The 26,907-nt window shown below is 38.4% G+C and overlaps 1 protein-coding gene and 1 non-coding gene across 2 annotated transcripts in view; one reads left to right on the top strand and one right to left on the bottom strand.

Moving 5' to 3' along the window:
* Positions 1–26,907, top strand: part of SPTLC2 (serine palmitoyltransferase long chain base subunit 2) — an 88,797-nt gene that overhangs the window by 13,563 nt on the left and 48,327 nt on the right. The window contains exons 2-4 of the mRNA XM_016220209.2: positions 8,342–8,536; positions 22,612–22,766; positions 24,166–24,314. Coding sequence (XP_016075695.2) covers positions 8,342–8,536; positions 22,612–22,766; positions 24,166–24,314 — 499 coding nt within the window. The remainder of the gene's footprint in view (positions 1–8,341; positions 8,537–22,611; positions 22,767–24,165; positions 24,315–26,907) is intronic.
* On the bottom strand, positions 4,934–5,125 carry LOC148094025 (U2 spliceosomal RNA). The gene has a single exon (XR_015716434.1). It is a non-coding gene; the product is annotated as a U2 spliceosomal RNA (small nuclear RNA).

Below are 26,907 nucleotides of genomic sequence, written 5' to 3' on the forward strand. Positions count from 1 at the left end.
TTGACTCTAGCTAAACAAAAAGGTAATTTATTTCAAGGATGATATGTATGCAAAAACAAACAAAACACCCAAAAAAACAGGACCAGGGAGGAATTGATGAACAGCTAAGTCTCAGACAGTCAGAAATGCAAGGAATGGCACGGTGATTGGGACTTAGTGGCAGCACTTTTTATGGACCTTTTCTCCAGGGCATTGGTCCAGTACCCTTTAGACTCTTTCCCCACTGATATTTTAAATCCCAATGAGAGGGGTTGTTGGGCTCATTTTGGCATAGGTACTTACCCTTGTGTCAGTTATGACTCAGGAAATACAGTCATATTGTACAGATGTGACCACCAGGGCCCCACCCCTGTATATCAGGGCATATTCCCAGAGAAGGAAAATTGATGTCAACTGGGTTGCCTCTCCAGTTGGTGTTCTTTACGAAACCTGAGTGGCGGGCATGGTGTTATAGGCCCAGAACACGTTAGAGGAGGGGTAGAGCTCTCGTGGAGATGCAGAATTAGTGGCAGAGCTGCACTGGCACTCATGTCCTGACTATTACATCGTCTGTTATACCGTGATGCTTATCTAGGGATAGTAAGGTGCTGCAGAGGAGATATGGTTGGTGAGAGTGGTCACACCCATGCACAGTGCACAGGATGCCACTGAACTGAAGTGTTCCAGTGCACCAACACTTTGAGGTCTCCATTCTTGGGCTTTCAATAGGAAAATAGTAATGTCAAAATATGAATTTGTTTACAGATAGCCTTGGAAGCACTTTTTAGTGTATTCCATATGAAATATTTATTCACAAAATTAGGAAATTGATCCTGTTTTTAAGAAAAAAATGTGTGCTCTCCACTTTTCAAAATTTGCCTGCTCATAAAAGAAGGTTCTTCTGAAAATACACATTTGGAACATGGAATAGCTTGGGTGACAGGCACAAAGCTCCAAACTATTTTCTCTAGTATGTATGGTATGCAGTAGGAAGAAGCTAAGACATTGTAGTAAAATTCCAAGAAGAGACCGTTTCAGCACTTCTTTTAAGGAGCAACAGGCTCTACCACTGGGAATGAAGAGGGTTTATTTACTGGAAAATACATAGTAACAGTCCCTTGTTGAAGAATAATGAGTAGTTCGTATTGGACGTTAACTGTTTTTTGTTTTTTTAAAATATATCTTTATTGATTTCAGAGAGAGGAAAGGAGAGAGAGAGAGATAGAAACATCAATGATGAGAGAGTCATTGATCAGATGCCTCCTGCACGCCCCCGACTGGGGATTGAGCCCACAACCTGGGCATGTGCCCTGACTGGGAATCAAACCCCGATCGCCTGGATCCTAGGTCAACACTCAACCGCTGAGCCATGCCCGGCCGGACTGGACATTAACTGTTTTTATATAATGTTCCAAACTGTCCACCAGGTGGGCAGTTTCTGTGGTTACAGGGCAGGTTCTCTCATCCTACTGTCACATTCAGCAGGAATGTGATTATTTGCTTTAAACAAAGATGCTTATGTGGTTTTGTGTTCTTATCACAAATGTATGCTCCGTTTCCCAGTAATTACTTCCTCATTGTTGCATCATTACATAGTTACTTTGTGTCCTTTCATGGGATTCTTGAAACCTTTGCTCAGGATCATTCCGTCCAAGTCATGTGTAATCAAAACTTACTCTCTCTTTCTTTTCTGAAACTGAAAAGACAGAATGCAACACATGATCCTGGACTTTATTTTTCCTATTAGATTTTTATTTAAAATTTTTTATTTATTGATTTTTGAGAGAGAGAGAGAGAGAGAGTCAGACATCGACTTGTTCTACCCATCCATGCATTCATTGGTTGACTCCTGTATGTGCCCCGACTAGGGATCGAACCCACAACCTTAGCATATGGGGGTGATGCTCCAACCAGCTGAGCCACCCAGCCAGGGCAATCCAGGACTTTCTTTTGCTGTAAAGGGCATCATTAGAACAATTGGCAAAATTGAAATTAAGTCTGCAGGCTAGTTATTAGTATTCTATTAATTTTCTGATTTTTATAATTGTTCTGTAGTTACGTAAGAGAATGTCTGTTTTGAAGACATACACACTGAAGTATTAAAAGGTAAAGGTACATTATAACTGCAACTGACTCACAAATGCTTCATGAAGAAACTCCTCCATCATTCTCCTTACACGTGTGCACGTGCAGAAACACACAGTTATTTTTTCCTAACTGTGTGTTGTATGCATTATGTCTCTTTACCTGTCTTACTTCAGGCTGCCAGAACAAAATACCATAGACTGGGTGGCTTAAACAACAGACATTTATTCCTTATGGTTCTGGAGGCCAGGAAGCCCAAGAATTAAGATTTGGCTCTTGGTGAGGGTCCTCTTCCTGGCTCGTAGATGGCTTCTCTTTCATAGTGTGCTCACATGGCCTTTCCTCAGTGGAGATCTGTTTATTCTTCTTATAAGGGCCCTAATCATATCATGAGGGTCCTACCCTCATGACCTAATCTGAACCTAATCTAAACCTAATTACCTCTCAAGGGCCCCATTTTCACATATCACATCTAGTGTGTGTGGGGGGGTGGGACACAAGCATTCATCCTATAAACATTCTGCCCATGGCTTCCCTCAAATCATGTCCTTACTTGCAAAGTAGATTAATTCCAACCCAACAGCCCTGAAAGTCTTAACTCATTCCAGCATCATCTCTGAGGTCTACAGTCCAAAGCCTCTTCTAAATATCATCTAAATCTGATGTGAGATTCCAGATAATTCATCTGTCTCAGGATTCCTCTCCAGCTCTGAACCTGTGAAACTGTATAAGTCATGTGCTTCCAAAATACTATGGTGGGACCAGCAGAAGATAGACATTTTCATTCCAAAAGGGAGAAATCAGAGGGAAGAAAGAGGTCATGGGTCCCAACCAAGTCCAAAATTTAGCAAGGCACATTTCATGAGATCTTAAGGCTCAAGAATAATCCTTTTTGGTTCAATGCTCGACGCTCTGCCCTCTGGACCTATTGGAGTATGAAGGTTGTGTGTTGTTCCCCAGCCCCCATGCTCCAGGTTGCCACTCTCAGTCTCTGAACTGTTGAATCTGAGGCAATTTCCCCCTGGAACCCTGATGATCTCTGAATCGTCTTTGGAGTCATTCTTTCCTTGTCTTGAAAATAGTGCATGTTCACAGCCAAAATAACTCTATGGACCAGTGCTGCAGGACCTAAGAATCCCTAGCAACCCCTCACCTGTAGCATTTGGTTTGAAGCATCAGTTTCACAAGGCTATTTTGAGATACTCAACAGTCTTCTCTCTTCTACCCCTTTCTCCATCTTAGAGGTAACTGCTTTCTGTTTTAGCAGGTTCTTTTGGAGTTCACCTCCATATTCTAACTAACATGCTTGTATGACTGCTTCTTGACTTTTCAGTATTGGACACTAGTCATTGACTTATCACTGTTAGAAGATTTTCACTCCTTTTAGGAAAGGATTCTTTTTGGAAAGACCGTGGCAAGAGTTTGGTGTGACTGGAAGGATAATTGGAGTGTGGGGAGAGTCTTGGTGGCAGGGAGACTCGATGGGAAGGAGGCTGTTGCAGTAGTCCACTGAAGGAAGAAGCATTGAGGTTTTGTTTTTAAACTGAGGAGTAACATACATTCTGTTAAGTGCATAAAATATGCTAGGTGTACAACTCTATGATTTTTTACCTGTATGTATACTGTGTCTCCAATACCTCTCTCAAGATGTAGAACATTTCCAGCCTCCTTAAAATTGCCCCACGATAAAGTCTCAAACTAAGGCATGAAAATTCATTACTAGTTCTAGACGGAAGTCAGAAAATAAGGCGGAGCTGAAGGTGACTCCAAACTTGGGAGACTGGGTAGACTGGAAAGAGATTCTGTCAACCAGGTATGTAACAGGAGGAGAGGAGGATTAGGTTTTAATTGATGGAGGAGTTAAGATGGTGAGATAAGTTCACGTTCAGACTTGTTGAGTTTGGCATGTCTGAATGGAGCTGGATAGGAGGCAGGTGGAAATGTAAATTTGGAGTTTTGGGGGAAACGCTGGGGATTGAAATGTAGATTTGTACATACTCATGACCATGTCAAGTCCGTCAGATCTAACAAGTAGATGAGAATTCTCTGGAGAGTCTGTAGACTGTGAGATGACCTGAGGTTAGAATGAGAGGTGTACGTTGCTTTTATTGACTCTGTTTTAGTCCAAATAGTGAATAAAATCAGTGAGAAAATTTAGTTTATACATTTTAAAAATAAAACAATAAACAAAAATTTAGTAGTATATACTCTTTGTTAAAAAATAAAAGTAAATCAGCTCAGAGGGTTATAAGTAGGAAGTATGTTTCCTTCCCCCATTCCAGTCCCGCTCCACTTTCTTGTGTCTCCTTCCAGACAATTTCAGTGCATATATATCAAGTTTATGGTTTTATCTGTTGATTATACCACATCCCACTATTGCTGTGGTTGGGAGTGCCTATTTGGCAACTTACAAGTATGGTTGGCAGCCTCCAGGCGTGTGAACAAAATGGCTTTTTAGTTTTATTTTTTTTCACCTTCCCCTTGCCCTTTAATGTGTTTTACGGTGATGTACTTATACTCTTGACTGAAAATATTTCTTCCTTTGCCTTTTTCTTTTTGCATTTTCTTGAAAAATAATGTTTAAGCAAGTGCATCTTGGTATTCATTGTAGTTCTTAAATCTCCCCTTGGTTAGTAACGCTACTGACGCAGGGTCATACTTTTGTCTGCTTAATGTGAACAGACTGTTTTCTAACCTGGAGGGAGTGATATGCTTGTATTTTTTTTATTGCTTTGTTGACAGTGTAATTCAGATCCAAGTTCTAGAAATGTCCTAATATTAATTATATAATTACTGCAACTTATTTAACCCTTTTATGATGGTACTTATTGTTGAAAGAGCAAAGAGCATAATGTGTATTTTCTTTTTTTTTTCCTGCACTGTTCCCAGAGGTACTGCAATACTGGGGCGATGCGCAGCGTGGACGGAGCAAGCTCCTAGTCCACCTCTCTGCTCCAAAATTCCGCTTAGTATGTTGTCCTCGGATAGAGGACGTATCAGATGTTAAACCGATAAGAATAGATCTCTACACTGGATCTTAGTAAAAAGGCCAACAAGCTATAATAATGTAGATTTTCATTCATTCATCAAATACTTTCTATAATACTAATAACAATAAAAGGAAACATTATCGAGTACTTACCTATTTGTTGGCACTTAATAAATACCATCCTGAGTGCTAGATGTGCAGTAATAAGCAAGTAAGCCTGGTGCTTTCCATTATGGAACAGTGTATATGTATGTATAAGATGGTAATGTCAGAGATAACATTTAGCATCAGTGCTCAAAGATCAAGTAATTTTGTTCTGAGTTTTATGAGTTTTTTTTTACCTGTCAGAGGTTTGCATATCAGTTGGTCTGTCCATTCTGACCTTGCATGATCAGAGTGACCTGTTTTTCACCAGAGCACCACCCACCATGCTCCACAAACAACTAAAAGGTAGACTCCAGCAAGCACCAGAGCCCCACTCAAGCCAAATGCCATTGTGTGGGGTCAGCCCCCCACAACAGCTTGTTCTGGCTAGTCCTCATAGCCAGTCAGCATGAAGGCCAATCCCACTCACTCATGTGCCAACAACAATCAACTCTCAAGTACAACAGGAGAGTTCACACTACCCACACAAGGGGTACCCCTGGAGCACCCATCTCAGGTGACCAGGGGGAATGCGCCACTAGGCCCCACAGGACACCTACTACATAAGGCCACTCTGCCAAGACTAGGAGACATAGCAGACTACATAATATGTAGAAACAAACACAGGGAGGCAGCCAAAATGAGGAGACAAAAAAACATGCTCCAAATTAAAGAACAGGACAGAACTCCAGTAAAAGAACTGATGAAATGGAAACAACAAACTATCTACAAGATAAAGTTCAAAACACTGGTTATAAGGATGCGAAATGAATTTAGGAGAAGAGTAGATGAACTCAGAACTTACACAAGGAGAGAAACCATAAAAAAAAAAAACCAGTCAGAAATGAGGAATATAAGAACTGAAATGAATATTACATTAGATGGAATCAACTGCAGATTCAATGAGGCAGAAGAGTGATCCGTGTTTTTGACTGAGGCCACATTCCAAAAGTTCCTTCATAGTTGAATCTCAGTTCCTTCAAATGCTTTTAATTTTAAAGGTGGCTGCGATAGGATCACATAGTATTTAAAAGCAAACTAATGGTTTAACTTCCTCCTTCCTAGACAGTCCAACCAACTGTTTGCATTTACTTGGTCCTGCTGGTTTGGGTGTGTCTCAATTCCAGGCGGATAGCTTTTAAAGCGATCCACCCACAGCATTCCTAACATATAAATCTGCCACACATTTGTTAGATTTAGGAGCTCTGAAAATTGCTTCACTTTTTACTTTTATGTTCAATTGAGAGAAAATATTTTAACAATTTCAAAGTTAAGGAGAGTTGGGTACTGGTATGGCTAAATATTTTTAGATATAGTTTTTTTAAGGGACGATCAGAATGTTATTTTTCGTGTGTTTTGAGTGCTTTCGATTTTGTTTTGTTCAGCTTAACAGCTTATGGCTTATAGTGTTGATTTTTAAATAATTTTCTATCTTCAGATATTGGCTCATTGCTAGCTAGTTTCCTCTAAACATATTACAACCTTCTGCATAAAAGTTTAAGTATTAAATATGAACACAAACTTACATCCCTTTGAGAAGAGATTAATGAAGACTTAAGCCAGTTTTACGAATAGTTTTCATAAGTTCTTTAGGCCATCAGATTGAATCAGTACCAACAGATTCCATGTATCATGTCTATCTGAATGTCTTTCCTTTGTCAGATACAGCTATTTTTTTTCAAACTGTTCTAACTTACAGCATCAAGTAGCTTTCCCAAACTAACATTACCAGGATACAGTATTCTAAAACATATTTACTCCTGGGGTATGTATATATTAGTTTCTATAGTTTTGTAAATTTTTATTAATTTGTTCTTATTAGTTTACATTATATCTCTGGTCAGGTTGCAGGAGAGGGCAAGAATCTCTTATTCCTTTGGGACTTCTCATAACTCTAGTACAGGGCTCAATTGAACAATATGCTCCTGGTAAATTCTGATTGACCATCCTCACTGCTCTCAGTTGTTTCAAATAAGGTTAAAGTTAACACGCAGAATGCTCTAGTGGCCCCTGACTGGGTAGGTCAGTTGATTAGAGCATCACCCCGATATACCAAGGCTGCGGTTCCATCTCTGGTCAGGGCACATACAAGAAGCAACCAATGAGTGCATAAGTAATCGGAACAAATCAGTGTTTCTTTCCCTCTCCCTTTTCCACCACCCCCCCGTCAAATTAATAAATTAAAAAACAGTGCTCTAGTGGATTTTTTCTGTAAAATAAGATTTCCATTAAAATTGACCAAAAAGTAAAAAGCTTTGAGTTATAACATCAAAAGTACAGTGACTTGATATCTGTATATTAAAATTCAAGTACTCCAAAGAATGAATGAAACCAGGGATAATCCTGAGGGGTTTAAATGAACACTTAGATGAAGGGAGCAAACGACTTCATGACAGTTACTGATCACTGTAACAGTTTTCCCCCTTGTGTTGGGTTTCACTTTCTACTTTTATACAGTGCTGGACCACTCACAAAATTAAGCATTGTGTGTGTTTTCATAGGGGCCAGATGCTGATGTTTGGAATACTATGGCTGAGTGGCTTTAAGAGCATAAAGCAGTAAAACATTTACAAATATTTTATTTTATTCTAAAACTGAATTTACTTTTGATCGTTTCATTTATAAGCTAATATACTATTTTTCAGGATAGGCTTTCTCTTTGTTGATTTATATTTTTGTTTTCTTTATTTTTTCCTTATTTTTTCAATTGTGGTTTATGTTCAGTATTATTTTGTATTAGTTTCAGGGTGTACAGTATAGTGATTAGACAATCACATACTTTATAAAGTGTTCCCCCAGTATTTCTGTTCTTTAATAGAACAAAGGGAATTATGTATTCTCCAACCATAGTATTTTAGGATCTGTTTCAGGAAATCAGATAATGATAGAAAGCAGTTAGGCATTGTTCTCTCAGGTAGTCCCTCTCCCTCTGTTTTTCATTTTTTGCTGTTCATCTGAATTATATATAACTTACTTCTGTTGAAAAAATTATGCCCTGCTTAGATCTTAGCAGGTTTCTTTTTAAATATTACTTAGAGAATTCTGAAGGTATAGTTATACAAATCTGTAAAGACTACTTAGGTTTTTAAGGAGAAATCTCTTTCTCAGTGTGATTGAAATAAACATTTTAAATCTCCCTTTCAGATCCATCATGTTACACAAAATGGAGGACTGTATAAAAGACCATTTAACGAAGCTTTTGAAGAAACACCAATGTTGGTCGCTGTGCTTACTTATGTGGGGTATGGTGTACTCACCCTCTTTGGGTACCTTCGAGACTTCTTGAGGCATTGGAGAATTGAAAAATGTCACTATGCAACAGAAAGAGAAGAACAAAAGGTAATTGTTAGTCTTTAATTCTGTGAATGGAAGCCTTTTATAGAAATCTTGGTATTTTCACTTAGTTTTCTCTTTAGGTATTTTGGTACACATTAAAATAAAAAATATTCCAGCCCAGCCAGGCGTAGCTCAGCGGTTGAGCATCGACCTAGGATCCAGGAGATCGAGGTTCGATTCCCAGTCAGAGCACATGCCCGGGCTACGGGCTCGATCCCCACTGACTCATCATTGATGTTTCTGTCTGTCTCTCTCTCCCTCTCCTTTCCTCTCTCTGAAATCAATAAAGATATATTAAAAAAAAATTTAAAAAAATATATTCCAGATTCAGTTAAATGAAAATACTCTACAAAGAAAGTTGAAAACAAGGTTAAAGGCATGGAGAAACTAAAGCATTTAACTTTTCTTTTTAAATACTCACCCAAGGATGTGCTTTTTTTTCATTGATTCTAGAGAGAGAAGAAGGAAGAAGGAGAGGTAGGGGAAGAGAGAGAGAGAGACAGACAGAGAAGCATCGATCGGTTGCCTCTTGGATGTGCTCTGACTGGCATCGAACCCACAACCTGGGTATATGTGTGCCCTGACTGGTAATCGAACCTGAAGAAACCCTTTGGTACATGGGATGGTGCTCTCAGCACTGAGCAACACCGGCCAGGGTAGCATTTAACATTTTTTATTTAATCATCACATGAACCTATTCCTATTTTATGGGTAAGAAAGTTAAAATTCACAAGTTAAGTAATGTTTCTTAAAATGCCTAGTTTTGAAGCTGGTATGCAGACACGGGTGGGGGAAGAGCCAAAAGCCATGTTCTTTCTGTTCACAATACCGTACTGTATCCCAGGTTGTGTCCACAGTCATCTGAAAAGATTTTGTTCTTTAGCACTCATGATGTGTTTTCTCATAGACACATTACATATAAATGTCTGGTTCACAGATCAGTTTCTCTCCCCAAACAAGCCCTAAAGCAGAATGTGGCTGAACTACTCTGTTTATAGAAAACAGTCTTGTGTTAGTAATGGTAAATAGAAGTGATAATGTTCTCTCTGGGGAGGAGGACCTACAAGTGGAACCTCAGTTCTCAGACTTAATTCGTTCTGGAAGGCTGTTCAGAAACCAAATCCTTTTTTCCCCATTCGAAATAATGTAAATTGAATTAATCCATTCCAGACACCAAAATGATTCCCTGTTTTAACCTTTCTTATATACAGTACATGTTTTGTGTACTCTTTAATCTATAAATAAACATTTTAAAAACAAAAAGGACATGGAATGTAAATGAAAATTTAACAAAAAGAAAATGAGATGAATATTTAATAATAATAAGCAGCAACAAAAGCAAAAAAAACCCCACAAAATATTCACAGCACAATTTCCTGAGATGTTAACGTTAGGTTTAGCAGTAAACTGCTCTGTCGCCTGAGAGATGCATGACTGATCATACAGGTATCAGCATGAAAGGGTTTTTGGGTTGAGAATCGAATTGTTCAAACTGGGAGACGTTCAGGAACCGAGGTTTGACTAATTCACTTCATTTTTCTCTGTATACTCCTTTGCGTGTCTAGAGTTTTATACAATATACATATATTACCTTTTCTCAAAAATAAATAAAGTTAGGGTGAAAATGCCCAGTTTTATGAAAAAGAAACTTGTTCTTGGCATGTGAAGTATGGAGAGGTTGTCCTGCAGCCCAGGGAGTGTACCAGAATAGAGAAGGGAATCAGAAATTAGATTCTTTTTGTCCTTCATACATCTCACTTTTGTGGGGTATTGGAGAAGGGCAGATGAAATGGCAGCAAGGTCACCACTGAGAGAGGATCCAGTAAACACTGGAAATGGACTATGGTCACGTGGGGCATCCAGAAACATGGGAGAGGAAAAGGATCTCTCTGTAACTAGGAAGCCAAAGCCAATCAGTGTGTAGATTGAAGATCCTGGCCCTGGGAGAACTCAAGGTCCAGGCATTCTTTGTCTTCTCAACCATTCTGCACCCTTCCCTGCCCCACAAGTTAGCCATCTTATTCATTGCTCTGAAATGCCTACAAGTTAATTTCTTTAGAAAGGTATTTTTTTTGAATTCCTAATTCAAGCAAAGCCCTGCATTCAGAACTTGACCCCGTTGGCCAAACTAATTTTCAGCATTGAAAACCAGAACAAATTTAAAATATCTTTGATTAATCTTTTTATAAAAAAAACACACATTCATTTAAGAGAGAGGGAGAGAGAGAAACATTAATGATGAGAGAGAGTCATCGATCGGCTGCCTCCTGCATCCCCTCCTGGGGATCAAGCCCTCAACCCTGGCATGTGCTCTGACCAGGAATCAAACTGATCTCCTTCCTGGATCATAGGTTGGTGCTCAGCTGCTGGGCCACACTGGTTGGGCTCCTTGATTACTTTTAAAGGGAAAGAGGAATTATGGTAGACCTAGCCTTATGGTAGATCTTGTTTTCTGATTCTAGATTAAATGTAGTCCAGGGATAGGCAAATTTTAGTATTAACACTGGAAAGAGGTGAGGGAAAGAGCTTGCTTGGCTTCATGAGATGCAAATATCACGTTGCCACTTCCTTATTTCACTGAGCGAGAGGTTTCCATAGCCACAGCCTTATTTTCTTCCTCATCCTGTTGCAAAGGAGGGCCCAGTTTAACTACTTATGCTAGCTCTTAGTATGTTGCTTTGGGTAGAACTGAATCACACTGTCTTACTAATAAAGATGAGTTCTGCCCAGCTGAGCATGGCTCAGTGGTTGAGCATTGATCTAGGATCTAGATCTCCATTCGATTTCTAGTCAGGACACATGCCTGGGCTGCAGGAACGATCCCCAGTTAGGGGTGTGCAGGAGGCAGCAGATCAATGACTCTCTCATCATTGATGTTTCTATCTCTCTCTCTCCCTCTCCCTTCCTCTCTCTGAAATCAATAAAGATACATTTTTTATATTAAAAAAAAAGATGAGTTCTCATGATTTTGTTGTATTTTATATACATTGCATAACATTTTTGAGATTCTTTGCTGCTTTATCCTCTATTAATAGTCCTGTTTTGGATGAGAATGTTGTTTTTACCAGTCTGTGGTTTATTTCTTTTTTATGTGAGATGAAGCTAGTATTCCAGAAATGTGTATGTGATAAAGTAAAAGCTTGAATTAATGAAAATGTTCTAATAGATAAGAAATACCTAGAAGCCTAAGGAGTAAATTGTGGTAAGAAGTTACCACACACTTACTAAACTTCAAACTAACATTTTGCCTCTCCAGTTTGTTCATGATCAGATATTAAAGAATTGGAAGGGATAGGATAGTGAGAAGGGACATTATATGTCCACATCCTGATATGTTTGATTTTCAAGGTTCAAAAGGAAGAAATTGATTGATATTATATTCATAGGATTCCTGGAAGGATTTTATTTTTGATCTCCTTCAAAAAGTAGCTTACTAAGAATATTTTGATAGTTGTCATTTTAGCAGTATCTTTGGAAACTAGTAATATAGTACAGTTGCCTGATGTAGTAAGCTGGGGATTATCATTTGGTTTGTCTTTTTAGTTTTGTGGATTTAAAAAGAGTATTACTTCCTGGCCAGTATGGCTCGGCAATTTAGCATCAACCTATGATCCAGGAGATCACGGTTCGATTCCTGGTCAAGGCACATGCCTGGGTTTCGGGCTTGATCCCCAGGCGGGGGTGTGCAGGAGGCAGCCGATCAATGACTCTCTCATCATTGATGTTTCTATCTCTCTCTCCCCTTCTCCCTCCCTTTCTCCCTCTCTCTCTCTGAAATCAATAAAGACATATTAAATAAATAAAAAGAGTATCAATTTTCCATTGTTTTGTGATATGTGAGCCCAGACCAGCGGTCATCTTTTTTCTTTAACAGCTTTATTGAGATGTAATATACATACCATAAAGATCACCTGTTTAAAATGTACAATTCAGTGGTTTTTACAGACGTGTGCAGCTGGCACCATAATCTAATTTTTATAAAATTTTTATCATCTGAAAAAGAAACCCCATACCCATTAGTAGTCACTCCTTCTTTTTCCTCCCACCACTAATTTACTTTCTGTCTTTAGACTTTTCATATAAATGGGACATACAATGTGTGATCTTTCTTGTCTGGCTTCTTTGACTTGGCATAGTGTTTTTGAGGTTAATCCATGTCGTAGTGTATTTCAGTAATTCATTGCTTTTTATTGGTGAATCATATTCCATTGTATAGAGCAATCTATTTTTATTTACTCTAGGGATTTCTCACTGGCGAGAAGCTATATCCAAAATAAACATTTTAAGAGAATTTTGTAGTACCTTACAACTTTACTTTTTTGCACTGGTGAAATCACTAGCTTTACAAGTTTCCCTGTCACCTACTGGGCTTTTTTGTTTGGAGCAACAGTGTAGCTTTTTTCAGCAAGGCATTTTTTGTCTTTTGCATCTTTAGGCTTTTCTTTCTATATTCAGCTTTGCTTTTTATTCAGCACTTTGGAACTGTTTTTTACTATTAACTGAGAATGTAAAAGTTTAAAGAACTGTCTGCTATTCTAAGTCATTCTCAGTTTAAATTGAGTACTGTTGGGGTGTTAAACTGGTAAACTGATTTTAAAATGCTTATCAAAATGAAAAAATAAAGTTAAAAATGATCTATGAATTCATGGGTCCCTGAGACTATCCATAAATTCTTAGATCCCAGTTTAAGAAACCATGTTGAAGATATTAAGCTATATTTTGTTTATATTTATGGTTCTCACTAAAGCATTTTGAAAATACCATGACAGCCCTGGCTGGTTTTCTCAGTGGTTAGAGTGTTGGCCTCAGACTAAAGGGTCTCGGGTTCGATTCTGGTCAAGGGCACTTACCTCAGTTGCAGATTTGATCCCCAACCAATCAGTGTGTCTCTCTCACATCAGTGTTTCTCTCTCTCCCCCCCACGCCCTCCTACTCTCTCTAAAAAAAAAAAACCCAAATGAAAAATTATAAAAGGAAAAAAAGAAAATGCCATGACAGCTTTGGTAGTAAGTAACTGAAAAGGTAAAAAAGTGATTTATACTTAAATCTGGCGTGCAGTTGTACAGCTTGTTAGAAATGACTGCCAGCAGCCTGCTCCTGTTTACTCCACATCCCGTTCGACGTTAGGGTTCTGGGGCGTCAGCTTTGTGCCAGTGTCCTTCTCTCCTAGATCATTCCCCGTAGCATGGGAGTTAGAAGCCCTTTCTCCGTCTTTACCTTGTTTGGGCCTACCTGCTGCATTTGACACAGTATCAGCCTCTCTCCCCTGGAAGCATTTTGTTCCCTTGGTTTCTAGGATGTTACACTTGCCTGGTTTTCCTTCTGTCTTTCTAGATGTTGGCTCTCATTCTCTCTTGCTGGATCCTCCTCATCTGCCCTACTTCTAAATGCTGAAGTGGGTGCAGCATCTGTACTCATTCCCTTGGTGATTTCATCCATTGCCACGGCTTTCAGTACCTTCTGTCTGCTGATAACTTCCAGATTTATATCTCTGGTACTGACCAACTCATCGCACTCTAGACCTTCTATCTAGCTGCCCACTTGACATCTCCACATAAGCATCTGAAACTTTACACATCTGAAACTGACCTGACATGCTCCCTAACCATGAATGACAGTTCTCATCTGCCAGTTACTTAAGCTAAAAACCTTGGACTTATCCTTGAGTCTTCTTTCTGTCACATACCATGTGCAACACATCAGCAAATCTAAATCAGCTACTTCTTCTCAACCTCTATGATCACCCAGATATCATCTCCTACGGCTTAACCCCTCCCTCGTCTGCTCCAGCCACACTAGCCTCTGCTGTTCCTTGAACACAGCAGGTACACTCCTGCCATTGATTGTACTTGCTCTTCGCCTGCCAGGAAAGCTCTTCCTCCAGATAGTGTCAAGGATAGTCCTCTTGCTTCCTTTTACTCCTTTATCCTACCCTGGCCACCCTAGCTAAATTTTAGCATGACTTCAGCATTTTACATTCTCCTTCCTTGTTTGAGTTGTTTCCATTAGCATTTTTCACTGACATACTTTATATTTTATACATTTTTCTTGTTTAGCATCTATTGTTATCTTTTTATTTACTACTGTATACCTAGAAGAGTGCTTGGCACATATTAGACATTCAGTAAATGTTTAAGATATGAATGGTCTGGTGATTGGTGGTAATAATAACAAAAAGTTTTGAGTCCTTTGATGTATCCACAGTCAGGGGTGTGTGTGTATGTGTGAAATACATATGCCCGTACAAACACATAGGTGACTCAGTTTTAGATCTAGGGAAAACAAGTATCTTTAATCTTGAAATCTCATTTTATGCTTTCGTGGATAGCATAGAAACAGCAAGGAAGTGGCTTCCTATCTATAGCATTAAAAACAGGAAAGAACAAACAATAGTGTGACTTATATGAGTAGTAGGGAAAGCTCTTAATTGTGGTTCAGAGATTTTAGTCACCAGCCTAATAACCTTTTACAGGTTATTTCACCTAGTTTTCTTCATTAAATAGAGGTAAAGACAACATTGTTGGTTTATAAAATAAATACTCCTAGCTGTATAATGCTTTTTAACCATAGGATGACTCCAATTTAAACACGTTTTCAGGTGGAAATTATTTGGGATTTTAAAATTCTCTTTCAGTTTTAAAACAATTTTGTCATGTTTCACCCATTTCTCTGTATATCTTATGGAGTTATTTCCTTCTCTAGCAAAGATGTTGCCAAAATAGAAATTCAAACGTTATGGACTTTTCTCTAGCCAATCTTTGGTTTACAGTATTATGTTTATTATCATCAAATGTCTTGAAATATTTCAGCAGTACTCAGCTTTTCAGAGAAAGCTCCCTTGTCATAGGAACATTAGTCCTTTTGTACAAAAGACTCTGGAATTTATCTGGAGAGACATTTGGGAAACTCTAGATTTGCTCATGATAGCCTTATCCTTACACCACAAGTTAGGTAAGAGCACATTCAGCTTGCCCTGGCTGGTGTGGCTCAGTTGGTTGAGCATCATTCCATGCACCAAAAGGTTGCTGCTTCAGTTTCCGGTCCGGGCCCATGCCTGGGTTGCTGGCTTGATCCCCCGATAAGGGGTGTGGAAGAGGCAGCCAGTCAGTGTTTCTCTCTCTCCCTTTCCTTTCCTCTCTCTAAAAATCAATTTTTAAAAAAAAGTATGTTCAGATTTTACTCCTACTGTGGCACTTATTTAGTTTCCAGTAAACTGTGATGGGCAGAGCCTTTTGTTGTTTGTGTGTGTGTTTGTGTTTTTAAACTGGCCAAAACATTAAATATAAGATTTTTACTAATTGAATTTTCTTGTGGAGAAAGATAATTTATTGATTGGAGAATTTTTACATCTCATTGCTCCAAACCATTGTTAAATTTGATAATTCACATTTTATTTCCAAAATTGTGTTTTCTAAGAACCTTTACTACTTTTTTACATCTCATTTTCCCTTTACTGATGTTAGCGGCATTAGAGGGTACACTTTTTGTTGGAGAGTGAGGGTGCATTTATTTCTTAAATAAATCAAGTTTTGGTTACATACCTGGTGATTTAGTGGCAGGGAATAGACAGTACAGAAGCTAGTTGAATCGTTGATGCCAGCCCACTTATGCTCCTGCTCATTTCCTTTATGCTCATTCTGAGAGATTCACCACAATGCTACACATTATGGACTGCCAGCTTAATTCCCAGTAGTTGAAGTTATTTTAATGTATGCTTGGAGCCTCTAATATGGAAGGAGGAGCATTGAAAATAAACTTTTCTAGTAGCTTTTGAAAGATATGGATAGATTGAACTTGAGGTTGAATTATTTCTAATTCAATTATATCTATTATTATCTAATAGATAATTTTTTTGGTTTCCTTTTTGCATTTGTTTTTTGTTGAGTAAAATTCACCTATGTTAAAATTAACCATTTTAAAGTATACAGTTCATTGGCATTTACTACATTTACAGTGTTGTGCAACCATTTCCTTGTCTAGCCCCAGAACATGTCATCACCCGCAAAGGAGACCCATGCCCATTAAGCAGTCACTCCCCATTAGCCTCTCCCCAGGTTCCTGGCAACCACTAATCAGCTGTTTGTCTCTACAGTTTTAACTATTCTTGATATTGCATACAAATAGAATCATACACTAAGTTACCTTCTGTGCCTGGCTTCTTTCACTTACATTTTTGAGATTCATCCACCTTGTGGCATGTATCAGTGCTTTTTTTATGAGCAAATACTATTCCATTGTATGGATATATCATGTTTTGTTCGTCCATCCATTGATGAACATGTGGATTGTTACCACCTTTTGGCTGTTGTGAATAGTGCTGCTATAAACATTCGTGTACTTGTTTAAATATCTGTTTTCAATTCTTTTGGAATATACATATGGAAATATATATTTACCTTTTTGAGAAACCACCAAATATTTTCCACTGCGGTTGCACCGCTTTACATTTTGACAGCAATTTATGAAGGTTTTTCTAAAGATCTTATAGTTGTATATTTTACATTTAAGACTTCGATTTATCTTGAGTTATTTTCTTCATAAGATGTAAGGTTTAGATCAAATTTATTTTTATTATTATTTTGCCTTATGGATATCCAGTTTCCTGGGTGAAAATGTTGGTTTTTAAAATAAGTATGCCGCCTGGCCGGGTGTGGCTCAGCGGTTAAGTGTCGACCTAGGATCCAGGCGATCAGGGTTCGATTCCCGGTCAGGGCACATGCCCCGGTTGCGGGCTGCAGCCGATCAATGACTCTGTCATCATTGATGTTTCTATCTCTCTCTCTCTCCCTCTCCTTTCCTCTCTCTGAAATCAATAAAGATATATTTAAAAATAAATAAATAAAATAAGTATGCCATTTAAAAGAAGTCTTTGAAGGTCTAAATACCATAGACTCTCATTTGTAGATGTTTATTCCACCCGTTTTTTCTTTACTGAACCAAGTTTAAATAGAAGAAGCAAAGCTATTTCATGATTCTGATTTGTTCTTTAAAGACTTCGTACTGACTGCTTGAGTTAGTTTACCTTGGCATTTTTTCCCCCTTCACTAGGCACAGTAGGTCGGGGGTGGGGCTTTAAATCATTTTGATGTTGAGAAGGCACTGAAACATTTCTGAGCATGTTTTCCAAGCTCTTCATCCAAACATGAAAGCAGTGATTATGTGCCTGAAATGTTCATTTTTGAGAAAGATTTTGCCCTTTGATATATTGAGATTTGTGCCCTAGACTCTAAAATAAGTAAAAGTAAGTTGGAACTGGCATTGAGAATTCTTATTGGAATTAGAAGTAGGGTCTAGTTTGGAATAGTGCTAGAGTCTTAGTTTCAGCTATATCACTGAATTGTGACTTTTGCAAGTTTTCTTCTTTTAATCTATAAAATATGGATAATAACAGATTAAATATTTGTTCCCCGAAAATAATCACTGGGAATGTGCTTTTGAATATATCTTTATTGATTTCAGAGAGAGGAGAGGAGAGAGAGAGAGAGATAGAAACATCAATGATGAGAGAGTCATTGATCAAGCCCGCAACCTGGGCATGTGCACTGACTGGGAATCGAACCCCGATTGCCTGGATCCTAGGTCGACGCTCAACCACTGAGCCACGCCTGGCCAGTCGGGAATGTGCTTTTGAAACAGTCAAGTTTCAGTGCAGTAAACCAAAATCGCCACAGATTATTCAAGCAAACAGAGAATTAGGCACTTACAACATTGTGGAGGGTCTGGAGCAGTGAAGCTTGGGCCTGCCTCGCCTAACTAAGCAGCCACCCTAAATTAGGAAACTGGCCCTGCCATGAGTACTACTATTGCTGCCATCACAGCCACTCCTCAACCACAAAGCTGGTATATAGACAGGAATGTTGAATCCTGCTGGTGCTGCCCTCTTGAAACTTAGTCAGAGCTTGTCCCCTACACTGGTGTAAAACTGCAGCCTCTGCCTACCACTGGTAGAATCCACACCATATCCACAACCCTATCACTAGGGTATCTGGGAAATACTGTTTCTAGCCTTCTAGTTTGTGTGTGACACATGCATACGTTCTCACGCACGCTGTTCTGAACAAACAGAACATCGGAAGTATGGGAGGCCAATAGCACAGTGGTCATAAAGTGCTTTGACTGCTGTGCGGCCGGGGGGGGGGGGGGGGGTGCCTGGCCCGCGGGTGGTATCGTTGTTCTGGCCCTTCTAAGGCAAAAATTGGCAGGACTCAAAATTCAATAAATCTAGGAGCTTTTCTCATAGCTAATTTTAAGTTGATAATTTTGTGTGGTCCTTGAAATGTTATAAATATCCAAATGGCCCTTGGCAGAAAAAAGGTTCCCCACCTCTGCTGTAGAGAGTATTTCAGATTGATTTAGCAGCAGCACAGAATGGGGGGCAGTGTGGCATTGGGTTAGGAGCACAGACTTTGGAATAAAAAGACCTGGATCAGTTCCTGCCTCTGCTTTTGACTAGTTCCCTAACTGGGAAAGCCATTTTGCCTTTCTGACAGTGGGAATAATAGTTTCTGTAAGAGGGTGCAGAGATATTTAAGAGAAAATATATTTAAAGCACTTGGCAGAACATGTAAGTACTCAGTGAATGGGAACGAGCCAAGAATCCAACATATATTATGTTCTGTAAAAGGTATTTGAATGAATGAAAAGAAAGTCCTCTAGCTTAACCCTGTCCTAGAATATTTCAAGTGTATGAGATTTTTTGGGAAACAGACATTCCTCTTGCCTAGAACTGGAACCCCAAATAGCTGTTCCCTTCTGCCTCCTTTCTTACTTCATTGCCAGGCTGCAGGGAGTTTGGTCAGCCACCCTTCAGCTCTCTCTACCTAACTTTAACTGCAGTCAAAGCTGCTATCCTGGAACTTAGCTAGGGGGTAAAGGGAATCCTCTCTTCTACCTTTCTGTCACCTGCTTTTGGTCTCTAACATCCCTCCCGGTGACAACTTCTTCACTGTGCAAGTCTGTTTTCTATCATTAAACGAAAAGGAGAGGTGAAGCTCCCTGACCTTGGCAGTCTCTGTTTAGGAGATTGGAACCCATCCCTTCCCTCCTAACCTCATACAGCTTTGTCACTGGTTATCTAAAGCTCTGCCGCATTCTAGTCTGTGTCCCTTTTTCTGTCTTGGGGTTTGATAACCCTGATGGTATATAGGGCCAGACTCTCTTAAGTTTTTTTCTGATGATTATATTGTAAAAAACAAAAAAATGTTGCTCTCCCTTGCTAATAAAAATTTGCGGTGGAGTATTTCTCTCAAGTATTTGAGTTAATACCTTTAACATTAATGTGCATTGTTTAGAAAGGTTGTAAAGAAATGAGAAAGAGTTAGGACTGTTTACCCTATTGAAGCAGTGCTAAGGATTGGAGATATTCTTGTGTTTTCCTTTGAAAAATAAATGCTTGGTGAATAATAAAGGAAAGCCCTTAATTAGAATTTCAGTGTGTCTGTTCCAATTTTTATTCATCATAATCTTTTTTTTTTTTTTTAAATATATCTTTATTGATTTCAGAGAGAGGAAAGGAGAGGGAGAGAGAGTAGAAGTAGAAACATCAATGATGAGAGAGTCATTGTTCGAGCCCGCAACCCAGGCATGTGTCCTGACTGGGAATCGAACCCCAACCACCTGGATCCTAGGTTGACTCTCAACCGTTGAGCCACGCCTGTCCAGGCTTTTTTTTTTTTTTTTTTTTTTTTTTTTTACAACAGAAATTTATTTTCTCATAGTTCTGGAGGCTGGAAGTCCGAGATCAAGGTGCCAGTAGGGTTGGTTTCTGGTGAGGCCTCTCTTTTTCTAGATGGTGCCTTCTCGCTGTGCAAATGTGCTGAGAGTGAGCGAGCTCTGGTGTCTCCCTCTTCTTATGAGGTTGCCACTTTGTTGGATTAGGACCTCACCCTTATGGTCTCATTTAACGTTAACTACCTCTGTAAAGGCCCTATCTCCAAATAGTCACATTGGGGGTTAGACCTTCATCATACGAATTTGGGGAGGGGGCACTCACAATTCAGTCCATACCAGATGTGAAACATGGCAGTCTGGACATTTTGATGTTGTCTGTGACTTAATAAAAGTTGAGAAACAAAGGAAGATTTCTAAAAGAAGTTTTTATGTGGTGTTGAGATTTTAAAATACTGAGGATATGCAGTTACTTACTTGCCCTGAGGTTGATGCTCTTCTGTGCAGACAGCTCATCAGTGATTGCTCCCCATTGCCAGTGTAGCCTAGCGTGCTGATTTGAGAACAACAGTTTTTCCTTTCATGGGGCATGTGAAACCTGCTTTCTGGTTTTAGACTGGAGCTCCCATGGTGGAGCTGATTTTCTGAATTACTGTCCGTAGGCAGCCTCTTTCCTCTCCTCCATGTGTATTGCACACGTCCTCCACTGCCCCGGTGCGCTCTGCCCCAGCCCTACCCCTGACCAGAATTCCCTTTTCACCAGCAAATCTGTGCAGCTGACAGTCTCTGCTCTCACCCTCAGTCTCTCCTCCACCTGAGGATCCAAGCCAGTTGCCCTCTAGATTTCATTTCTTTCCTTCTCAGCCGTCTGGGCTTATCACTTCTCCTTTGCATATTCCACTCTTCCTTTCTTCTGGTTGTTCCATCAGTATTGCTCTAGTCCAGCACATTTATTTATTTATGAATTTTTTATTTTTCAACAGTGACGTCATGGCTTCTTCTGTATATCCTTAGTTATAGGATTTCTGTTCAGCTAGATTTCAGGTGGTTCTTGGTGATGGTTGTTTTGTAGTTTAGTTGTAATTTTGATGTGGTCATGGGAGGGTGCCGGTACCGCATTTACCCACTTCCTCATCTTGACCAGAAGCCCCATTCATCATATTCTTTTTGGAAGAGGAGACTATTAAAAGGCACATACTATTTAAGTAATAAATTTGTAATTGTGATAGACATATCATTTATAGTTATTTTCTCCTAAAGAAATGTAAATGTTAGAACCAGTTGCAAGAGAGATGGTATCAGGTACTGCAAATTCCTAAGACTTCTTTCTAACTCTGCTGGGCTTTTGTAAAGAAATTTTATCTACTGTGAGGCTTACTTAGTAAGCACTTTAGAGTCCAATATCATAGAAGTTATTAATTTTAAAGTTTCATGTAGAGCCGCCTTAACAATGAAAATCTTTTATAAAATAAGACTTAAACTTTGAATATCTTTGATTAGCTTATTTAATAGATTAATTTAGATTGGCACCAATCCCAGACCCGAGGGCTATAACCTGAGTGGTTTTCTGACTAGTAAAACTGTAGTACAGTTTTGTTTGTTTGTTTGTTTTACTCTTTACCTTCAGGACTTGAGTAGATTCTATATAGTCTGGTCATGTGTGTTCTAAGCAGTGGTCAAACCACATGGGACATAGCATAATTCATTCATTTTTGCTCCACTGTGACTTTATTTTTTACAGTCTTAGTTTTAGTAAAAATTTCAGGGAGGAAAGAAGGGCTTTTAAGTCCTTGGTCATGGAAATTCATTTTGAGAATCTTTTATATATATATTTTTTTATTTTTCTAAAAATTCCTATATAAGGAAAGGAACCAGAGATAGGGCTCTTTCTATAAGCTACTTCTTAGAGTTTCTTGCTTTCATCATTTTTTTAAATTAGCTTCATTTTTGTCCTTAAAAATGTGCCAAGAATGAATTCTTAATTTTGAAATTATTTTTCTTGTTTGAAACTGAAATTATAGAGGTATTTGTGGCATTTTCCCCAATCAGTATTTTACTTGGGGTAGGGAGACAGAAGAGCAGACTTTTTGAATTTATTAGGAAGGAAAACCTTTAATGACAGAATTGTACAACTAAGTTTATTTTTAGAGGCCTGCTTTATTATAGTTCAGTTCTTTATCTCTGCATTTGACCATTTCTCATAGGTCAATCATCAAAGCTACGTGACTTTTACCTGATTAAGAGTTGTTTAAAGTAAACAGAATTTATGCCTTTCAAAATGTTTTTTGTATCAGTTAATTTAGCCTAACTGACCTCTCATTCTCAAGTGCTCTTGCAATATGAAAAGGAAAGTTGTAAGTTTTTAAAAAGTAACTCAGTTAAATTTATGGCATTTCACCATTTGTTGGCAGGATTTTGTGTCATTGTATCAGGATTTTGAAAACTTCTATACAAGGAACCTCTATATGAGGATTAGAGACAACTGGAATCGACCGATCTGTAGTGTGCCTGGAGCCAGGGTGGACATCATGGAGAGACAGTCTGATGATTACAACTGGTCATTCAGGTGAGTCTCGTTTGGGAAATTTATTTCCTAACAACAATTAGAAAAGGAATTTTTTTGAGTTTAGAAAATATTCTATTGCAAATTTGACAGTATTTTGTCAAAACAGCAGTAGAAGCTGAAAATACAGTATGACATGATTAGTTTCCTTGCATATTACTCGTTATTGAGATGTTTAAAATACATTTTTTATTAGTTTGATACTATGATGGGTTATAGTTGAAAACAAAATTTTGACCTGTTAAAACAGAACAAAACAAAGAAAAACTGTCTTTTCTATTATACCACTTACCAGAGTCAAGTATCTGAATTTACTTTTAGAAATTTTGATTTCTCAAATGATTCAACGATATGTGGAGTGTTTTTACTTAAATTGATTGAATAGTTTAGAAAACTTTTTATACTTATAAAATTTTATTTTGTTGTTTAGTATTACATGATTGCAGTGTCATTTAAAAACAAACAAACAAACAATACAGATAAATGGAAAGTCCCCCATGACAACTAACCGCAATCCCTCTGCACATCCTCTCCCCCACTAATCCTCGCTCCCCAAGGTAACCATTGTTACCAGATGTTTTGTTACCAGATGTTTTCCATGAGGTATGTATATAATGTATCTACTAGGGTTACACACAGATAATTTTTGATTTACAAGAATAGCATCATATTATAGAAATCATATTACACCTTGTTTTTTACTTGCTAACATATCAATAATATCCTTATGTATATTCAGAGAGCTCTTTATTTGTAGTATTCTACAGTATTGGTGTATATAGTGTATACATGCAGGTCGGGCTATATCATCCTGTGTTAAAACCCCCAAAATCTCAAGTTAAAAGCTGAGCAGTTTATTTCTTGTCCACACTTCAGGTCCATTTTAGGTTGGCTGGGCCTCTGAACCATATCGTCTTCACTTGAGGGGCTTGTCTGTCTGAGCTTCCATAATTTGGAATGTTACTGGTTTGTGTGCCCGGGGAAGGGACATGGTCAATTGAATAGTGAGTCTTAAAGGATTTTATGTATATATCCTTTCATATGTGTGTGGGCATTGCATTGCTGAGTCAAAGAGTATATCTTTTAATGAACAAGTACTGCCAAATTGCCTTCCAAAAAAAAAGTCCTAACTGATATTCTTATCTACAGTATATGAAACTGTCCTGGCCAATACAGGATATGGTCCATTTTTAATTCTTTATCATTAGTGATAAGTGAAAATTGGTATTTTAACTTTCATTTCACTTATTGGTAGTGAGTTGGAGCTACTTTTCATTTAGACCACATTCTCTCTATTTCCTATGTATGGTGCTTCCTTTGGTATTACCAATATGTTTATTATCACATGTAAATATTTGACTCGCTCATGGGTTTCATGAACTGTCATGCTGTTGAAATACAGGTACACAGGGAATACAATTAAAGGTGTTATAAACATGGGTTCCTACAACTATCTTGGATTTGCACGGAATACTGGATCATGTCAGAAGGCAGCTGCCAAAGTCCTAGAGGAGTATGGAGTTGGCGTGTGCAGCACTCGGCAGGAAATTGGTGAGTGTAGGCTATGTTTGACTACCTGATGTTCTTTTTTACTCAGGAGGGAATAATATGGGTAGAGAACCAGAATATTAAGTGTCCACATACATACTTTGCCATGTAGTTTAGATCAGGTAAAGAATGCCTACGTTTTCTGAATTGATGGATAATTTTAGTGCCTTCAGCACATTTTAAGATATATTTATCTTCTCCATTACATTATACATGCAGAGTATCTCTCGAAAAGTTCTGTACTATTGTTTTGCTTATAACTTTAAGGTTGACATTATTGACTTTTGCACATGATACTGGTTGAAGAGCACCACTTAATATCAGCCTGTGAACATGTGAAGGTTAATCTAACTCTACATTGGTAATTTGGGGCCAATAATAATTCCTACCTTATAGGGCTGCTTTAAGAATTAAATAAGCCAACTCATGTAAAGTGCTTATAACATGGTAAATACTCAGTAAATGCTAATTCTTTTTATTAGTAGTACTAGTCTGTAAAATGCAAAGGATGACGGTTTATGTAAAGAGGTTTAATTTATTTAGTTAAAAGGAATATTCCAAATTCTTCCATTTCCTTCCAGTGACTGATAACCATAAAGTCATAAGGCATCCTTCTGGATATTTGTTACTGTGAATCACATCAGAACTTAGTGGATTAAAACAACAGTTCATTGTTATTTCTCATGGGTCTAGAGATTGGCAAGTATAACGGGGTTGTTCTCACTCAGGGTCCCCAATGGTTAAGGGAGCCTTGACAACACATAGTAATCACACAGGCCCAGAGAGTGAAATGACTTGATTAGGTTTTAAGGACACATAGTTCAGCGGGCTTCTTTCTTAGCACCTTTTCTCCTTGCATGTAGCCAGTCCCATTGATCAGTGTTGTTCGGTCCTTAAGGAATTGAGTGCTGGTGTAAAATCACAATACAAATTTACCAGCCAGATCATAGAGATGATGCTATTAATCTGTCTTTTGCTACATAACAAGCCATTCCAAAACTTAGTGACTTCAAACAGCAACATACGTTTATTTGCTTGTGATTCTGCAGTTTTGGGAAGGCTTACTGTTGACCTCAGCTCCATGTGGTGTTGGGTGGGGCATTATGGCTGAGGATGGAGTGTCCGAGGTGGCTTCAGTCGCAGGGTTGCACCTCGGCTGGGCAGTGGGCTAAGCTGAGGGCAGGCTGCGCCCTCCTTTAATCTTTCATCCTCCGGAGTCCCTGTCTCCACATCCTCTCTCTTTACCACAGGCTAGATTGTTATGTGTGGCAGCTGACTTCAGAAGTATAACAGCAGATGTTTCCAGGCCCTAGGCCTGGAACTGCCATGTATGAACAGGAATGGAAGAAATTGGTGGCAGCCCTTTTGCTGAAATTTTACCACAGCTGCTAAATCTGAAGTTATTTAACTATTGTGCTGTTTATGAGCCATCACTCTTCATAATACCAACTCCTTTATACCTGTGTTTGAAAAGGTTGTAACAGGTAGACTATGATTTTTTTTTTTAATTACAGTTGGCATACAATACTGTATTAATTTCAGGTGTACATCCCAGTGATTAGACATTATGTAGCCTACTAAGTGATCACCCGATAAATCTTGTACCCATCTGACACTATACATAGTGATTAGAATGTTAACTATATTCCTTATGCTGTACTTATTCCCCATGACTATTCTGTTACTACCACTTTGTACTTCTTAATCCCTTCACCTTTTTCACCTATCCCCCCAACCTCCCTCCCATGTGTCAACCATCAAAAACTTCTCTGTATCTGTGAGTCTGTTTCTCTTCTGCTTGTTCATTTATTTTGTTTTCTAGATTCAGTTGTTGATATGTATTTATTGCCATTTTATTGTTCATATCTTTGCTCTTTTTTTCCTCTTCTTAAAGGAGACCCTTTAATTTTTCATTTAATACTGGTTTGGTGGCAATGAACTCCTTTAGCTTTTTCTTGTCTGGGAAGCTCTTTATCTGTCCTTCAAATCTAAATGATAGCTTTGCTGGGCAGAGTAATCTTGTTTGTAGATCCTTGCTTTTCATCACTTTGAATATTTCTTGCCAATCCCGTCTGGCCTGCGAAGTTTCTGTTGAGAAACCAGTTGTTAGTCTTATGGGATCTCCCTTGTAGGTAACTAACTGCTTTTCTCTTGCTGCTTTTAAGATTCTCTTTCTTTTTAACCTTTGGCATTTTAATTATGATGTGTCTTGGTGTGGGCCTCTTTGGGTTCATCTTGTTTGGGACTCTCTGCGCTTCCTGGAATTGTATGTCTATTTCCTTTACCAGGTAAGGGACATTTTCTGTCATATTTTTCCAAATAGTTTCTATTTCTTGTTCTCTCTCTTCTCCTTCCAGCAACCCCATGATGTGAATGTTGGTATACTTGAAGTTGTCCCAGAGGCCCCCTACACTGTCCTCATTTTTTTAGTTGTTTTTGCTGTTCTTATTGTTTTTTGCTTCCTTATATTCTAAATTGCTGATTTAATTCTCAGCTTTTTTCTACTCTATTGTTGATTCCCTGTAAATTAATCTTTTCAGTTAGTGTATCCTTTATTTCTCACTGGTTCTTTTTTATGGTTTCCATGTCCTTTTTA

Source organism: Miniopterus natalensis, chromosome 1 (assembly GCF_054644295.1).
Source record: "Miniopterus natalensis isolate mMinNat1 chromosome 1, mMinNat1.hap1, whole genome shotgun sequence".
In the NCBI taxonomy this organism is placed as follows: domain Eukaryota; kingdom Metazoa; phylum Chordata; class Mammalia; order Chiroptera; family Miniopteridae; genus Miniopterus; species Miniopterus natalensis.